Source organism: Centrocercus urophasianus, unplaced genomic scaffold (genome assembly GCF_019232065.1).
Source record: "Centrocercus urophasianus isolate 14NV4802_14NV808 unplaced genomic scaffold, USGS_Curo_1.0 seq_13, whole genome shotgun sequence".
Lineage (NCBI taxonomy): Eukaryota > Metazoa > Chordata > Aves > Galliformes > Phasianidae > Centrocercus > Centrocercus urophasianus.
Window position 1 is genome coordinate 4,859,015 of NW_024884475.1, and position 18,429 is coordinate 4,877,443.

Here is an 18,429-nt window from a genome sequence, read left to right on the forward strand (position 1 = left end):
CAGCAGGAGTTCAGTGAATGGGAACATCTGTGCACACTGAGCTACAGGACAGTGCCTGCACTGACCCACTGTGCCTCATGGCTGCTCCCAGAGGAGTTGACATGGAGTTCAGAACGACTTCTGGCTCACAAAGCTGCCCTGGACCTGGCTCAGCCCAACTGCTGTCCTTTGTGTTTCAGTGCTGGAATAGAAAAGCTGAGTTTATTTTAGCTTATCTTGGTAGATGACAGATGCATTTCTCCTCTGCTTGTTTTTACAATTTGTGATGTCTTCAATCTAAGTAATTTTAGAGCAGTGTGCTTTTTAAGACGGAAGCTGCAGAACTCATTCAATACAGACCACAGCAGCAGCTGAGAAGCAATAATCAAGCTAAGCCACATTGTGGTATCCAAAAAAGGCTACAAACAGATCACTGAATTAAATACAGAGCTTTCAGATACTTTAAAAAAAGTCTATGAACAATATGATACACAATTTACTTTTGCATTTCAAAGCAGTGCATCAAATTCATTGCTTTTTAAAGAGTCAACTGAAGAAGCTGGGCAAGGAACAGTATCTGAAATAGAAGAATTTTATGTAGACCATTCAGTGTTAAAAACCAGAGAATCAAACGTAAGTTCAAATTAAAGATCAGTTTCAAACAGAAGACATTTGATTAAAAGTTTCTTTTAACATTTAGAAATTTAAATACATTTACCTAAAGATGGTTAATCTCCATCTCTATGTTACTATACAATAGCTTAAAGCTACTTTAAATGCTAGTTCTATGTTAATGTGAAGTTACAGAACCGCATTCTTAGTTAACATAAATTGGTTATTAGTTGGGTGACTCCGTATTTCCTCCCACCCTGAAATAAGTTTTAAAAATGGAGCTTTACAATGTCTCAGATAATAGTTTTCAAATGAGTAGTTTGGAATAATTCCCGACAGTTCTATAGGAGGTATTTTGTACAGTTTGGAGAGCAACTCCATATAAAGTTCTATTGCAACTGAGCATTCACAGTATGCCACAGTCCATACATATTACTACATATACATATCAGGTTTGTAAACATTGGAAGAATACACAGAACATAGTACCACAATCCTCTGGTACTGCTGAAAGGAAGATGAGGTAACATTCATATAATCTCAAAGTCCACAGAGGTCCTGACTGAGTAGTTAAAACAGCTGCCAGCGCTTCTGTTTTCATAGTGTGTGTTAAGGCTTTCTACTTTAAGATCTGCTAAGGCTGGATTCGTTAGCTCTCAATATCCCAACTGCATCTTTAACAGCGTGGTATATGACATTCTTCACCTAGGAAGGAAAAGAAGGCGTTCAGTTTGACAGCCAAGCAGCGTGGGGAGGGCAGATCAGAAGGCCCTGACACACAGCTGCAGATTCCCACCTCTGCACCCACGAGCACAGAGGTGCTTCTCTGCCAGAGCCCCACTTACATCACTGAGCTGTGAAAGCGAGGCGCAGTGCTAACAGGGATTAGCTGAAATGCAGCAGCCTCACATTACTGTGGGTTCAACCACAGGAAGAACAGCACAAACAGGAGGTAATGCTTCAGAGCACTGTCAGAAGGCCTCCTCTAAAGCACTCAACACGTGTAACATTAAAAACAGTTTTTCCAAGGTCCAGTGCAACCCAATCTGAACTGGAAAGGTTGTATGGATGGCTCAATCTGCAGGGATTTGGTGAGGGTTTTTGTTTTTTAAAGGGAGAAAAGGGACAAGGCTCTCCTTGAGCACCAGAAACATACCTGCAATTTATCTTCATGGTTTGTATGCGTATGTGACAGATACCTAAATTCCTGAGTGAGCCAGAAGCAATGCTTGACGTGCTCTGGGGATACAAAGTCTTCTGCAACTTTAATACAACTGTACAAATTATGAACCTGGAGAGAACAAACAAGCATTAGCCACGCATGCAAAGTCTGCCCAAGTGGTCGGGCTGCAAACAGTGCCACTGGTCCTTGCCTGGTGCGGAGCTCCTGCTGGAATGAAAACTACATCTCCTAGAAACTGTACAATAGCCCAGCCTTGAACTCCATACTCCTGGTGAAGGCGTTTTCTTAGAGATCGATCCAAGTACCAACTTTGATCATGAATGGGATCGTGATCTACAGGATTTTCTTGACCTTGTTCTTCAGCAACCTGAAAAGTAGGGAAAGAGGCTTGTTACAACACACCAGTCCTGCAGGATGACCAGATGTGCACGGTGTTGCATGTGCACGCATTCCACACCGAGCAGCTTGCACCACGTGATCACATACAAGAGTTACACGCAAGATTTGGATTCTTTACTCAGTTCTTGTTTGTCAAGGCTACATCACTTCATTTCCACTTGCTTCACAAACACGCTGCAAAGGTGGATATGGTACATTAAAATCATTCCAGTGTACACAGGAAAGAAGAAACGGGGCCAAAGTGACCCATGCTCACAACAGGAACTTCTCATACGTGAGATCATTTCTCTTACACTACTCTAGCACATAACTGGACAAGACCGAGTGCCAAAAGCAGCAGGTGCCTGCCCTGAGGCCTGCACTACGCACTGTGCTTGCTGACCAAAACAGAGCCTGCTAACAAGAGTTCCAGAAGTTACCAGTCAGGGAGGCATGAGGACTTCATACAGGAAAACTGAGGGGCAGGAGGATGTGGGGACCAGATGTCTGAATCTTAGGAGTTCATTTAAAAGGAGATGAACGCCTTGGTTCTATCCTGAGGGAAGCTGCAGAAAGTCTCAGGCCTACAGGGAAGTATGCTACAAGAGACTAAGAATCAAATCACAGCTGCTTATAAAATTCACTAGCAAGTTTTATCAGATACAGTATTAACAAAAAAACAAAATCTTAACCAAATTGGCTGTAGCTCCTCCAAGCTGTTGTCTAAGACAGTGCTCAGGCCGACAAGCTGTTCAGACCATTCCATTTATTCTTTTAAACATTGACATTTTTACTTTTAGTGAAAAAAAGTCCCATTTCTGGAGCTACCAGGAACTCTTGACCACCTGTGGTAAATAGTGAAAGGAGCCCTTTTTGATGCAGTACCACCTCTTTCCTTCCTCAGACCCTTTCCCTCCCATGGAAGCCACATGAAAAACCTTCATTTCTCCCTCAATCTAAACCTGAAAGCTATGGAAAGAAAAACACAGTGTAAGAACATGAAAGAAGGGAGACTTCAAAAATGACGTGACCAACGTTTCCAAAGACCACCTCGTGCACATGTTTGATGGTTTAAACTGTGTTTGTGTTGAAACTGGAACAGGAAGAAGGTAAAAAAAAAAGCACAAGGATTTGTGTTTACAAGTCTGCATGGACAGTAAAACAGTTCTTAAGAAGGAGCAGCCCACCTTTTTGAGGAACTCCCGGATCTTCTCCGTATCCTTAGCAGCATAGATGTGCCACAGAGCTCCAGGTTTTTCTCGACTTTCAGTGAAACGCTTAATTGTCAGCTCATCAGAATCTCCATCCTGTATGGTCTTCAGCACTTCTGTTAAGAGTAAACACAAGCAGTTACACTACAGAGACCTTTCCACCAACCACATTTGGACCACAGCTTTCTTGGAGGGAAAGAGTTCCTCCAGAACAAGAGAAAAAACTTCACCTTCTTCTTGATCAGCCTGACCTTTGGGGATCCCCACATACACCATAACATTGGCTGCATCAGACACATCCAAGTGGAGGTTTGTTGTGCCATATTTTCTATCTTCTGGTGTTATTAAACCTGAAAAAAAGCACCCACTACATTAGTGAGATAAAGAGAAATCTTCTGCTACTCTAAGCAGAGCTACCTGAAAAGCCCAGGCAGCTTTTACTTTCATCAGCAAATTCCTCCAGGCAGCAGTTTCTTTTTTTTCCTAGGACTTTGCAGCATCACCTTTGTATTTTGCCAACTGCTAAGTTCACAAGCTAACAAACATCAGCCTGCACCTGCACCCCACCTGTGTGATACACAAAAACCACATTACTGTTACCAGACTGTTTCTGCAGCAGTTTTGAATAAAGAATTCTCAGCAACAGTTTCTCCTTCAGCAGCTGCTACAGCATTTTTAGGTCAGGATCTCTTTACTGGCCATGATGAGCCTTAATGTTTGAAGCATCTTTTGAGTGACAACTTATCATAGGAAGAATCTATTTTTTTGTTTTCAGAGCAAGCTTCGATCCAGAAGCCAGGCTGCATGGGGCTGTGAGTAACCTCATCTAGAGAGAGGTGGGGCAGAGGCAGGGGGTTGGAACCAGATGAGCTCAGATGTCTCTTCCAAGCCAAACCATTCTGTGATTCAAATACATGGGCAGAAAGAGCCATAGTCTGACACATTCCTTACCGTAGGCGTTGTACATCTTAGGGCCCAGGTCTGGTCGTACAAAATAGTTGGGAAGACGAGAGGCAAGGTTGAGCTTTCCACCTCTCCTAGTGTACTCTGGCAGTGGAATATTTTTCATCAAATCATCAAACCTAAAGAAATACAGCACAGTTCAGTGTTAGGCCCCATGATCAACAGCTTTTGATGAAGCAGCTGTCAAAATGTAACCGTATTTCTACATTTTATTGCTTTGGAAGCACAGCACACAAACAGTTTCTTGGCAAATTCATACCGAGAAGGCATCATATCTCTGAAATCTTCTCCTGGAGGCCAATCTTTAAGCTTCAACACCATTGGCTCTCCTTCTTCTGTTCTCAGGCGGCCTATTGTCAGATGTTAACATGTCAGCTTATAACAGCTTGTACCACTCACACTGCAACTCATCATGAAATCCCAATCTTATTTTACAGCCACATTCACTCTGCAACTGTTCACACAGAACCGAAGGCACGCAGTTCACTTGACACCACGGTCAGGTATTACTGCCCTGAGAAGCGTGCTGTACAGTGCAGAGCTTTTTGGATTAAGTACAGCGTGAACTTCGGTGGCTCCCCTCCCTAAGCACCTCCCACAGCTTAACTCAGACAACCATCCTGCATCTGAGGGCAGCTAATGGTAAAACTGAGCTCAAGTAACATAAATGAGAAGCACGAACAAGCCTTCCAGCTCCCAGTCCTCCTGCCTCAAGTACCAAATCCCCAAAGTTTACATCACACAGATGAGGCAGGACCTCCAGCTGCCAGGCAAGCATTAATTCTGGAAAAAGTTTCTTTCTAGAAGCAAAAATGCCAAACCTCATGCTCACCTCCCCAAACCTCAGGAACACCTACAAGTTTCAACAGCAAGATCTAATTACCTTCTGAGTATCAACCACACACAGGTCCTTTTGTTTTACCTGCGTGGGTTAAAGCTGACAGGTGAACCAATTTGCTAAAAACCCCAACTTGTTCAGAATGCTTTCCCAAAAGAAAAAAGCAGCCAAACATGCTGCTCAGAGATGGTCCTCAACACAGCTGACAACATTTCCACTAACGCCACCATCCCTTAAGCACACCTGGTGAGAACACAGGGCAGACACTGTCTTCAGAGACAAAGTCTGGAACATCTTTTATTCTGCTCTGTGCTGCTCAAGGATGGCAATGTCATGCTAGATTACCATTGCTTAATATTTTACCCATTGTAAAGAAATTCACACTGCTTACTTGAAATATCTTCAAACCCATCCCAGAAATCTCCTACAGTAGCGCCAGTGATGATTTCATTGGTCCTGCAGTTGACCAGGTCTACTTCCTGTTGGCCAAACTCTTTCCTGAAGGACTCGGGTCTCCAGAGGTCTGCATTTAATTTGTGATGCACTCCTGACACCATTACAGGCTGTAAGGAAAAAGACACCCCAAAGAATCATCAAAAACTTCTAATTCTAACCACCCATGAAACGTACCAAACATTGAAACGTGGGCACTCTGCAAACATCCCACTATAAAGGATGAACGCCCTGCCATCCAGGAATCACACCGTGCATTTGTCCATTCCTTATTTCAAGCTCCAAAGCAGCATTTTATTTTTTTTTTTTGATAGAGAGCTATAAGTTCAGCACTGTGTTTGGAAACTGATTTAAAATAATATATATCTTTTTATCTAAGGATTTCAGTGTTCAGGTATTACATATTACAGAGTTTCAGTAAGATTGCACCTGCCTTTCAAGTAAGAGATCAAAGCACACGATGAGAAAATGGCAAGAGGAGATGTTCACTACCTGTCCCTGCTTCCAGCACTCTCTGAAGACGTTCCAATTACTCTCATTGTTGGGATCTTGAAGACACAGCAAGCGGTTATCACATAACCAGTAATGAGGCGTGTCAAAGCCCATTATTGTAGGCTTTATAGTCAGTCCTTGTGGCTTCTTAGGCATGTCTGTCACGGTTCTATTTTGCACCAGGGAAGCAAAAATGTCATCGAGGATTTTGGGTGTACTCTTGAGTCCATTGTCTGTCTGGTTTATTAAAAAAAAAAAAAAAAGAGAAAGAACAAAAAAGTTGGTGTGTTTTTCTGTCAGTGTCCTCCGCAATCCAAAGATGATGTATTTAATATTGATGAATTTATATATCTGCCACTCCCAACATTTTCACGTCAGCACACAATCGTGCAGAGAAACAGAGGTCTGCAGAACAGCTGCTGCCTAGAAATTCACTGCCATTAAAGGTCAGTGTCATTTCTGATAACATCTGCAGCGTTCTGGCAGCACGCAGTTCCACCCCGATTTCAGCAGCACTGCAGAAAGGCACTGAATGCTGCACGAAGGAAGACTTCCTTTATAACAAAGGACAGAAATGCAGTTTCACCAAGGGACCCCAAGGACAGTATTTTATCCCATTTCTTTGGGGCTGTACCTGTTCCTGGGCTGTAACCTGCTCTTGCAACTGAAGTGAATTGGTGTGCAGGCCAGGCACAAGTCAGTCACCTACCCTCCACAGAAGGAGGTTTCAGATCCCTCTGTAAGCTCCCTGATGGTTCTTTTAGAGATTAGAGGAGATGCTAATCAATGCACCTGCCAGACATTATGCTGAGTAAATTTGTCAGCTTCATCACCTGCCTCCCAGCCCCTCACTCAAACAAGACTGGCTGAAAGCACTACTGAATTACTATTCTAAAAAAAGCACTGCAACAGACACTGAATTAAACCCTTTCTCCCTCCAAAGGAGAACAAAGTATTGGCTACTGTGACAAATGCCTGTGGTAATTGATTGCAGCCACAGAACAGCAGTCTAAGCCTGGTATCAACACAAGCCAGTGCAGAGATGTCACATACCTTTCCTCCAGAAGAATTCAGGAGATTTCGCAGGAAACCTGTGTTGTTGTTGCTCACAGGTGTTAGTATTGCACTGTTGAATGTCTGCAGGGCTGCAGCAGGCTTAGCTAAGGTAGGGAGTGTCTGAAGAGGTTTGTTTTCATTCTTGGAAATGGGTACGAGAAGTTTCTCTGCAATGAGGAAGAAAAACATTTGAAGAAATACAGCGAGGAGTGATCTGAACCACAAGAAACATCCTTCAAATCAAATCCAAAGCATATGAGATACTCAAATATACACATCTGAACATGCATATGTATGTGCAGTATGCATATGCTCTGCAATAGACTCACTGAACTCCATTCCAGTAGGCACTGTGTCATCCTCAAAGATACTGCTGGGCCCTGGACATGTTTTTCTAACAAACAGCCACAGAAGGGTTTGCTTCTCACCAGTTCTAAACATACCTTTGTTTTCTTTATTCACATTTCCACTTGTTATATTTGACAGCCAACTTAATGAAGGAGAAGTGTTTACTGAAGCAGTTTGTTTACTTCCAGCTGCTGGTTTGACAGGAGGATCGTGTGCAGGGACCTGTGGGCTCAGGACTAAGTTGTTTTGCTGAAGGCTGGTCCTCTCTCCAGGTACCAAATTCTGAAAAGCACAAAGTGAGATCCTGATTCAATATAAACACACCACTCAAGGAAAAACGAGCAACGTTCTTTCAAAATAGAATAAAGGAAGCGCTGCCCTCCTTTAAATAACCTCATCTCCACAAGAGGTCAGCATTGCATCTTAGTACTGAAAAGAGATCCAGGAGAAACCAGGACTTCTCAACTTCAAGAGCTTACGGAGTCCATCTCTCTTCATGATAAGCAAAGAAAGCTGAGTTTCCCAGATGATTTTCTGGGATTGTTTTGGAAACCAAATACAATTTTAGTAGCTGCTTCTTGGTGTTCTAGTAGTAGATTATCATAGAATGGCCTGGGTTGCAAAGGACCACAATGATCATCCAGTTCCAACCCCCTGCTATGTGCAGGGTCACCAACCAGCAGACCAGGCTGCCCAGAGCCACATCCAGCCTGGCCTTGAATGCCTCCAGGGATGGGGCATCCACAGCCTCCTTGGGCAACCTGTTCCAGTGCATCACCAGCCTCTGTGTGAAAAACTTCCTCCTCATATCTGACCTAAACCTCCCCTGCCTCAGTTTAAAACCATAATTGTCAGGGCTAAGCTGGAGGTCCAGTTTGCTTGTTTAAAACATGTAGATAGAGCACCTAAATCTCTATCCTCAAGTGGCAAAAATCTACCAGCTCTAAAATAGAACTGCATGTGAGTGCAGCTGTGGCCAGAAGCAGCCATGCACAGAACCCTCAGCAATCTCTTAGGCAGCTGAGCTACTTGTTTGGAGCTGCTACGTTGCCAGGCTAACCAGAACGACTTCTGTGGCCTGGGATTTCTGCATGGCTGGCTATATTTCACCTTCCTGCTCAAAACTGTCCAAACAAGAAGTCGTTATATGCATTTATTACTGCTTCATTCTTTATTTCACATCTTAGTGACTACTGATGCTTGGTAAGAATCCCAAACATGACACAACACAAGTCTGAAACTTCATTAAACAAGTTATTTCCACTGTGTCACAACATAAAACAAAATTCTCATTTTACAGAGAAAGAGGTATAGAGGACATTCTGAGAAACTAAGACCCAAGTTAGGTCAGTCGTATGCTAACTTGAACTACATAACCACCTTCCCTGCTCTTAATATCCACAATATTCCACACCTCTTACATGGATTACCAGCCTAAAATCAAGTTCAGCCTGCTTCTTGGACTCAAAATGTATTTATTCTCAAAATAAGTTTATAAATAAGCATATGTAAAAGACACTGATTTTTGTAATGCTGCAAAACTAGGCCATTAACTTGCAGTATTTTTTACTTTCCAAAATACATACATCTAATTACATATTGCCATTCACAAAATGAAAGCCTTCTTAATTTTCTCATAGCAATTAGAATTACTTATTGAAATAAAATCACCAAGAAAACCCAAACTTTATGATGTTTCTTTGCTTGTTAATAAAATAAGCAACAAACTTCCTACCAGAAGAACTTTCCTGCAGAGAAAGCAGTGCTCCTCCATACTGCTCCAGTCCTTGCCACTTCATCCATATTCAGCTCTTTTACACATTCCAGAACTTTCCTACCCTGCTCATTCTTTCAGGTGCTGCACATGCTACACCTCCAGGACACAAGGGCAAGCCTGCACTCCCAGCCATTACCCCATCTCTGTTGTTAAGACTGAGAGGACTTGAAGTCTAATCCTATGTTTTGACTGAGGAAACAGAGAAACAGCCAAACTCACTGACATTTTTCAAGAATAGGTTACTCATCCAGTTACCAGCTGTCAAAAGAACCAAGTAAGACTTCCCCCAAAAGTGAATACCAAACAAAAATACAGCAGTGGTCAGGACTGGAGTGCTTGTGTCAGTTGCCACTGGCTTCAAATACTGTCAGATTGAGACCAACATGTGGGTATTTCAGCTACACAGACAGCAGTGAGAGGCAATGCAGCAATACCTGTTTTGAATCCTCCTTTAGAGTTGGCTTTGACAGGGCCTTGAACTGTTTATTTGCACAGGGGCAGTTTGCCTTTATTCCCCATTTTGTTCTTACGGAGTGAACAATATCACCAACATCATAGAGTGCTGAAGGGAAAAGAGTAATTAATGAGCTTACTTAATTAGAACATTCGGCTAGTTTTAAAGAAGTTGTGCATACTACTCAGCTAAACAACAGCAAAGTAACAGTTCACCTTTAAACACTACATTTTGCTACTGCTTTGTGAAGGTCAAGATAATGAAACAAGTAGCAGGCACACAGGCTGTTCCAGTTTAGGAACTTGAACCTGTTGACAACACCACTAAACTTTGGTTAACCTTAAAACTAAAAAAACACCAAAAACAAAAAGCCACTTAGTTTAATATCAATAACATAGAAAAGACAGCAAAAGGCTGCAACTGTCCATCAGTCTCCCAATCAAATCCTTAAAATACCTCTTCCAGGAATTATTTGTGTAGGCATTAGATTCTCCGGTTCATGCTCCTGCCCCTTCACACATTTAAACCAGGAGAAAGTATCCGAGTCATCGTCTGTAAAACACAGTCATTACGTGGTGTTTGAGTTGCCAGCTGTACCGTCACATCACAACACAGGTCCTTCCCACTCTCCCCTTTGCCTGAAGCAGCAACATGCACTCTCACCTTCATGTATGCCTTTTTTCCTCATCCTGTAGCAGTCCACACACACGCCGAAGCCGCACTTTGAGCAGACCCAGTGCAGGTTGAAGATGGTGGTGTCACACACGTCACACATCTCTCGAACGCCACGCACTGCACGCTTCCAGGCTACTTGTCCTGTGGGAATTGACACAACAGGCCAAGTGGTAGTTTTAATTAACAAATTAAATGTTCAATCGCTTCATGTAAGAAAGGCTCAGCCTTGTTCTCAACTGAACTCCCAAACCAAGTCTTTGCAGTTATAGATTCAGAAGAAGAATCATATCGTAGAATGGCCTGGGTTGAAAAGGATCACAATGATCACCCAGTTCCAACCCCCTGCTATGTGCAGGGTCACCAACCAGCAGACCAGGCTGCCCAGAGCCACATCCAGCCTGGCCTTGGATGCCTCCAGGGATGGGGCATCCACAGCCTCCTTGGGCAACCTGTTCCAGTGCATCACCAGCCTCTGTGTGAAAAACTTCCTCCTCATATCTGACCTAAACCTCCCCTGTCTCAGTTTAAAAAGAACATTCAGAAGAGTCTATCAAGATCATTTCACTTTCTGTGCAGCACTATTATTCCTGATATGCACCTGACCACGTTAACATGCATACTGCTGACATTCCCTCAAGTGGAAATTCCACAGCTGTCCTAAGAAATCCCTAAGTTGCTATTAGTAAGCCCGACTCAACACTTAGCATGCTACAATCAGCTTGGATTTGTCCCCAGAATGGCCAGGGTTGGAAGGGACCTCAAGGATCGTGAATCTCCAACCCCCTGCCACATGCAGGGCCACCAACCTCCACATTTAACACTAGAGCAGGCTTTTAAGAAGTTCCCTACACGTTACAGGTGTGCATCAGACCTTCTCACAATAGTTACCTTCTCAGTTGTTCTTATTTGTGCAACTGACCACTGGTGCTTAGGTTATCACATACCCCATAAATCATCTTCCCACTCTTCAAGTCACTCTCCCAAGTCATTTTCTGTTACAACTGCCTCCCTTCAGGCTCTACCTAACACAGTCTCACTCAAAGGACTTTTTTGGCATTAGCTCCTCTGTTGCTAAACAGTAGCAAACTCTTTCTTCACAGTCACTCTTCCTCCCTCATACCTGGGGGTCCAGAAAGAAGGAGCTCACCAAGATGCTCTACAGAGTGCAAAAACATTCAAACACCTCTCCTCAAGGAGGGCTATCTGAGCAAACAAACCTACATTTTGGCAGAGCCCAGTTTATCAGAGCCGGAGCCCTTAGGAAAAGGTGTAATTTGAACAGAACTCCTCCAAGAGAAGCTTACCACAGCTTCAACTCCTACACCAACTAAGTTGGTAAGTTGGTAAGAGCTGAACTGTTCAAAGAAAAGAGTATCTACACCCCAAAATATTGCCTCCCTACCCAGGGCATTACAAACATTTCCATTTTCATGACATTGAGTTCCCTTACTTTCAACAACTTTCAAAGTAAGCTTCCCTTACTTCTCAACAATTATGCCACGGTTATAAACAAGCAGAGAGGGAATTTCAACACATTCAGCTCCTTTGAAATCAACTCCAGAACTGACACGCGAGCTTTATAGGTATGCTAACAAATGCTTCCTCTGCTATTAAAAAAACACCTCACATTCTTAATTTTGAGGGGGAACTCACGAAATTACAACCTTCTGAAGTTGTTTTGATATTCCAGCCTGTACCGTTCTCTAGCTCTTCGTACTTTGGCTTCACAGGCCTGAGTGTGTTCTAGCTGAAGTGAAATACAGAGTTTGCAGATTCCAAGTAGCTCAGGGCAGGACCTCACAGCAAGCATTTCTGAAACATTTAACAAGTCCTCCTTTCTGCTTTTAAAGGTAGTCAGTCCAATTAAGCTTTTCTCCTTCTGTTCACAACCTTGCAGTGACTGGTAAACCAACGTGATCCTTATGTCAATACTACCCAGAATGCAGAAGACACTGGGAGGCACCTTTCTAAGCTGTATCACTTCTGTCACATAGTTACAAGCCAAAACAAAACCGCCGTTATTTTAAGATCCATTCCATGTTGAGCAGTGGTTATGCAAGTTCACAATGCCTCCCATTTAGTGGCTCATGTTCAGCTGCAGCCAAAAACCTGTGTTCTACCATGCAAGGTTTGCCCTGTTGGCACTGACGGAGCTCTGCAGTCAGTTACCCCCTCAGTAATACCTCTCTGGCCAAGCTCCAGCAGGGCTGTGTGCAGAGCTTCTTAAAACAGGCCCATTGCAAACTGACCCAATGCTTTTGGGTGGAAGGAGAGAATTATTTCTTTCTTTACACTTCACAGGTAGCGTTGCTGGGGCCGGTGCACAAGTAAAAGCAAAGCAATCCACCAAAATCAAGAGGAAAGCATAATTTCACTCACATATTAAAAATAGATGGCAGGCAGCTGCCTGTTACTTTAGCTTTTCTGTTCTTTTAGGACACTTCATTTCATAAGAGAAATGCACTTCCCCTTCAACAGGATATGTAGCTATAAATTGAGAATTATTCTGACAGATATGAAAGAATTATGTTCCCTTCCATAAAGAAAGAGCTGTTAGAACTAGTTCATGCTAGATCTTAACCTTCCTCTGAGAATAGAGGGCAACACTGAAGACTTCAATGACATTTCCAAATGCTTACAACTGATTTTCACACAAGTCAAAAGCCTAAAGTTTCACATGGAGTTATTAAGGTAGGGGTGATGTAATACAAATTGATCTTACTGTGTGGTTCAATTGTAGACATAACTTCCTTTTCAGATATCACCAGCTGACAAAAGTGGTCTCCAATGTTGGCCAGGATATACTTCGCTGTGTCCAGATCCAGGCCAACAACATTTTTGGATAAAGGCAGCCACAGGCTAATAGCCTCAGGGTCATACTTATTGGGAGTTAAGAAGCCCTCCTCACGCAGTATCCCATGCTTATTGAACTGCAGCCTGTGAAACAAGCAGGGAAGAAAGAGCCATCACCTCAGATGTTCCATTAGTTTGTATTTCCTCCCACGAGTCAATGCCTACGCTGCAAACACGGACACCATGTGTCAATAGCCAACACAATGGTTGCAGAGAACATGGCTAAACATAATTGTCATAAATGCTAGGCATGCTTAAGATACTGCCTGTTTAAAAATCATTACTAAAGAAACTGGTGGTTTGGGTCGAGATAGTAAGGTACATTTCTTAGGGATATTTTTATTCATGCAAAAATTATCAGGTCAACACCATTTGAAAATTGCATATCTATTAAGGATCGTACGCAAAGGAAGTGACAATAAAAGCTTCATCCAGAACAAGCTACAACTCACAGAAGAGAATATAAATACATTGAAGAGAATATGAATACATTGTGTTCTTAAGTAACATTTACAAAACTACTAATGTAGCTGCCAACAAGGTTTTAAAGAACCAACACACCTCCTACAGCACAGCTTGAATAAGACACATGCTATGGAGCAATTCTGGCAGTCTGGAGGAGATCTGCATTGTTAGAGGCTTATTAAATGAGAAAAGTTAGAGTTACGTTCACATTTTCAGGAACCTTTTGACATATGATGACAACACCCTGCTCACAACACCACCAGGAGTGGCAAGAAAAGATGCTGGCAGCCATTATCACAAAACTCAGCCATTTGCAGACTCTGAAGATTTCACACGTTCAGTAAACAAGGACAGTTCCACTGGCACCGACTTGTGAACTAAAGGATTCAGGCATTCTGATGCTTGTTTCAACTGATGTCATACCTACCCCAAGACACAACATCTGGACCAAGTAGTTCATGGAAAAGTTTACACTACTCCAGCACTGAAGAAAGGACGCGTTACAAGCTGTCAAACCACAGTGTTTGACAACATCCACCCTGGGCTTACAGATACGCTTCAAGTAGCATTTCAAAAGCTTTCTGAAATGGTTCTTTGTCTTAAGAAATGAAGAGAAAATATCCAGGGACCTTGACTGTTCAGCTTGATATCAGGCTCACAGGGACACAGGGAAGCTGCACGTCAGGGTTGAAACATGCCAACAGCACCCAGCAGTCACTGTGCTTTCCTCAAAGTCCCCCTGCCTGCCCTCCTTAAAATCCACTGTGCACACTGATGACAGAAATGGCACAACACTCAAGTGTAAGGCAGAATAAAAAGATGAAGCAACACAACAAACTATTGCTGCTGTTTCAGTTCTCTAGACTGAAAGCCCATGGTCACTTGTTGTAACTCCTCTGTAACTGCAGAATACGTCTAACATTTCACACTTCCAACTGCTAAATGCTGGGAGACAGAGCCTAACCTCCCAGTGCTATCAAGCTGAAGCGTTCAAACTACACTCAAGTTATCCCAACTGGCTTTCAGCCCAGAACAGCCAAATAAACAGCTCAAAGTTCTGCCAAAATATTTTCTACTCAAATGAAGCAGTTATAAAATTTTTAAGTGCTAGAAAAACACAGGGAACTTTTCATTGGTTGGGAATACTAGGCTTATGGCCTGATAGCTACACACTGACATCCAGTAGTTTTAAACCAGAGATCTACATAAGGCTGTGTTGAGCATGGAGCTGGTTTACATCTGGCCTGGAAAAAGAAGATAAATGTTACAGCTAACAGTGAAAACTCAGCAGCACTCCTTCCAGAAAAGTAAGAAAAGAGGTCAGACATCTAATCCCAACAAGCATCTTGTTGTTCACATTAAAAGAACACCGAGGTCTGCATACGCTCAATACCGTTCCTACCTTCTAAAGTGAAAGAATCGACAAAAGACAGTGGAATCTTTCTGGTCTTTGTTCTTTCGGTAGCTGTCCAAGCGACATTCCCTGCATTTGTGCAAGTGAGGTGCAATATTATTGCAGGAGCCATCCTGTACAAATGCTTCTCCACTCTGCTGCAGCTTCTTCACTTTCGAGGCATCTGCTAAAACGGACTTGCGAACTATTACTGTAGGGAAGAGCAGTGAGCATTACACAAGCTGTACTAATCAGTTTGTTATATAAATATGCAAGCAAATGTCTTCAAGTGAGAAACAACCTTTCTTATACGTTCCCCATTACGTTAAAAGAAAGTAATTGTAGAATATTTGCAGTCAGCAGGAACTTTCTCAAGGCGTTGTTCCAGTGGAGGCATAGTGCAGGGACCCAAAAAATTTAACAGATGCATTCACCTTTCCACAGCAAACTTTGGAAGGTGTGCCTGCTTTCAGTGAAAGCACTTCAACTATCAGGGCTTGAGAACCTGTCTGTGGAGTTGACCAGGGCATGAATCAAAAGTATGAAGACAGAAGTACAACCAGGCTCTTTTTTAGCCTGTTTCTCCCACTCAAAGTGCAATGGATTTCAGCACTTTACTATGACAGATAGCAAGCATCTCCCTTCCTCCCACATTGCATGTGAAACCTAGCAGTGCTCAGTGACTGCTTGCCTAGCTGTTCATCTATGCCAGTTAGAGAACAGCACATGGTAGTCAACATGAGATTGAAAACAAAGAGATGAGTGTATAGGGAAGAGTCCTCAAACCCAAAACTAACAGCTACACCACCTGATGCACAGCACAGACACACCACCAGGAGCCCAGCTCCATAAATAACCACAGCCTTCCCCATTCTGCTCCTGAAGAAAACAAATGGAACTGGGCCACAGATAACACAGAAACAAGGCAGCTCTTCAATTTTGTTTGAAAACAGTTACTGAACGAAGGCCCTTCTTGATTAAAGCTGCATTGAGAACAACACCCATCTCCCATCACACATTTTTAGCAGCAGCCCTCAGTTTTGTAAAGCAGTCTCCTTACGCCATCAGCATCTGCCTTCCAAACAGAAGGCATGTAATGCTTGCTCATGTAATCTGTTTTGCCATTCTATCACTGCAAGCTTTGTAACAATTCTGTTTCTTCTCCCCATCTAGCAAGAACATTTTTCTCAGTTTTACTCATAAATGACTTACATTCCAAAACACCCTCCAACAAAATTAAAATTGCTATTTTTGCCGATGTTACAAAGAAGATACTTGCACCGATTTACTCAGAAACAGGCATATCTTCAAATGACAGGAAGTTTATAAATACCTACCATTATCCTGGATCTTGGTACTCCCACTCCAAAAGCTTTCATTTTCATTCCTCTCATAAAAAGCCTCATTTGAATTTCTCCTAACAAAAAATTCCATGTCTACGTGTTCATCCACCTTGTTTCCTTTTTGGCTGTTACAACCACTGTGTGATTTAACTCCAGCCTCAGCAAAAGGGAGAAGGTGAGCATCTGACGTTGAGGGCCTGCAATCTAAAGTCCTCTGCAGTTCCACAGAGCTACTGACCCTCGGTATTGCTAGGGAGGAGTTAAGATGTTGCAGTGGTTTTGCAGGAATGCACTCTTTAGAAAAGTTTGTCGTGGGCTTCAGAGGAGGTTCGCTCATATTTTTCAGACCGGTTTCTTTTCCATTAGTTGAATCACTCAAAGATGAAGATCGTGAAGATATCAGAGAGGTATATTTACCATTTTGATCATTAATATTTTGTGTTTGTTCCTTAGTTATATACGTCACTTTAGGAAAGAGCGTCACATTTTCCTTCAGTGGTTTTGTTCCAGCATTAAGACAAGAGGGATGGACTTCTGGTACGCTCCGTCTGCATGTGCTGAGAGACAAGATGGAATACTTTGACAAGGGTGTCAGACAAACCAAGGCCTCTGTTTCTCAACATTAATCTAGACAGAAATTTAATCATGTACCTCTGATAGTCAAAGGTGTAAAACTTTGTGCAAAGGCCAACGTTCACGTTCGATTTTTTCTTTTTATTATTGTAAGTGCTGTAATCAAATGCTCAAGCTTTATCTACCTGTAGATCCCATTCCAGTTTAGCTACAGTAGCTACTCCACTACTTCTTCCACAACTAAAGTTACTTTCTCATTTTTAACATGTAACAGCTGCATAACCAAGTGCCTCCCACTTGCACGTCATGCTCAAGAAACTTCAGCAGGACAGTGGCTGGGGGGGCACTACATCTGTATTGAGACAGTAGAAGTGTTCCCACACAAAGAGATCAGATGCAAAGTCATGTTTTCTGCAAACCAATATCACTTCTTGCAAAGCTAATGCACAACACTTACTGTTCCTACCACACCACTTCTACCATACATGTTAATCTTTGTGATGGAACTGGAGGCAGGGGTACAACATTCTGACCTTTAAATACTGCTAGATGAGTTCACACTCAGAAAAAACTGTTACACTGCAACACAGTTCTCACACTAGCTCTGGTTGGAAAATGAAATAAAGCACTTTATATTTGAGACATTCACCTGGTTGAAACATGCATTGACAACATGATTCCTAGAGCTTGTTTTATAATGGAAAGGCAGATCAGCTCAAACCTGCACAGAGTTTGGAGTAGTAAACTCAGTATTGGAAGATTTTAAATCCAGTGGGACATCTTCCAGATTACCACCACTAACAAACAAGTTTAAGGCCAACATTAACTGGTATTGAACAAAAAAATATAATGGAGGACCCATACTTAACCTGCAAGCAGCCAGCCTACAAGACACCTGCTGAAGCTGTTCCAGTGTTCCAAAAGACCTAGAGTTACTGCACTGCCTTAAAAATCAAACTACGTTTATCCTGCTACAAACTTAAGTTACTTATGAAAGACTAATAGTCCATGGAAGTATGAACTGATTTCTTACCCCTGAGGAGTTTCTGCACCAAGATTGGGAGGACAGTTAGCTGGCAGGGGCAAGCCTTGATGCCTTTGGTCTTTATTAGCAGGAGTACAACCCAGCAATGCCTCACCAAACACTGTTGGTACCGAGTGCACATGTCCCTGACTTTGAGAAACCTGCAGGAGAGATTTTAACAGTTATGAACACTTAGAACATCACCCCCAAAATAAATATCATGTTACAAGGTTAAGCTTAAAAAGAGAGGTACATTAATGCTCTTCTCAGAATGCTTAAAAGCTTGAAGGCCATTTCCCACCCAGTCCATTAGGTGGAAATAACTGAGCGTCCTTTTAAATCTCAGAGGTTCAGTGAAA

At 42.5% G+C, this 18,429-nt stretch overlaps 1 protein-coding gene across 2 annotated transcripts in view; it reads right to left on the minus strand.

Annotated features, from left to right (window-relative positions):
* Positions 1-417: 417 nt before the first annotated feature.
* Positions 418-18,429, minus strand: part of KDM3A (lysine demethylase 3A) — a 28,882-nt gene continuing 10,870 nt past the window's right edge. The window contains exons 8-25 of one of the 2 annotated variants that reach the window (XM_042812726.1): positions 18,080-18,231; positions 16,891-17,030; positions 15,140-15,341; positions 13,142-13,356; positions 10,408-10,560; positions 10,201-10,296; positions 9,725-9,852; positions 7,609-7,795; positions 7,163-7,332; positions 6,110-6,346; positions 5,556-5,727; positions 4,586-4,676; positions 4,315-4,445; positions 3,594-3,713; positions 3,340-3,479; positions 1,965-2,141; positions 1,748-1,882; positions 418-1,296 (exon numbers count right to left, since the gene is read on the minus strand). In XM_042812726.1, the coding sequence (XP_042668660.1) occupies positions 1,216-1,296; positions 1,748-1,882; positions 1,965-2,141; positions 3,340-3,479; positions 3,594-3,713; positions 4,315-4,445; positions 4,586-4,676; positions 5,556-5,727; positions 6,110-6,346; positions 7,163-7,332; positions 7,609-7,795; positions 9,725-9,852; positions 10,201-10,296; positions 10,408-10,560; positions 13,142-13,356; positions 15,140-15,341; positions 16,891-17,030; positions 18,080-18,231 (2,727 nt within the window). In that variant the 3' untranslated portion in view covers positions 418-1,215. Of the gene's footprint in view, positions 1,297-1,747; positions 1,883-1,964; positions 2,142-3,339; positions 3,480-3,593; positions 3,714-4,314; positions 4,446-4,585; positions 4,677-5,555; positions 5,728-6,109; positions 6,347-7,162; positions 7,333-7,608; positions 7,796-9,724; positions 9,853-10,200; positions 10,297-10,407; positions 10,561-13,141; positions 13,357-15,139; positions 15,342-16,467; positions 17,031-18,079; positions 18,232-18,429 lie in introns of both variants that reach the window. The other variant, XM_042812725.1, reaches the window with a different exon arrangement.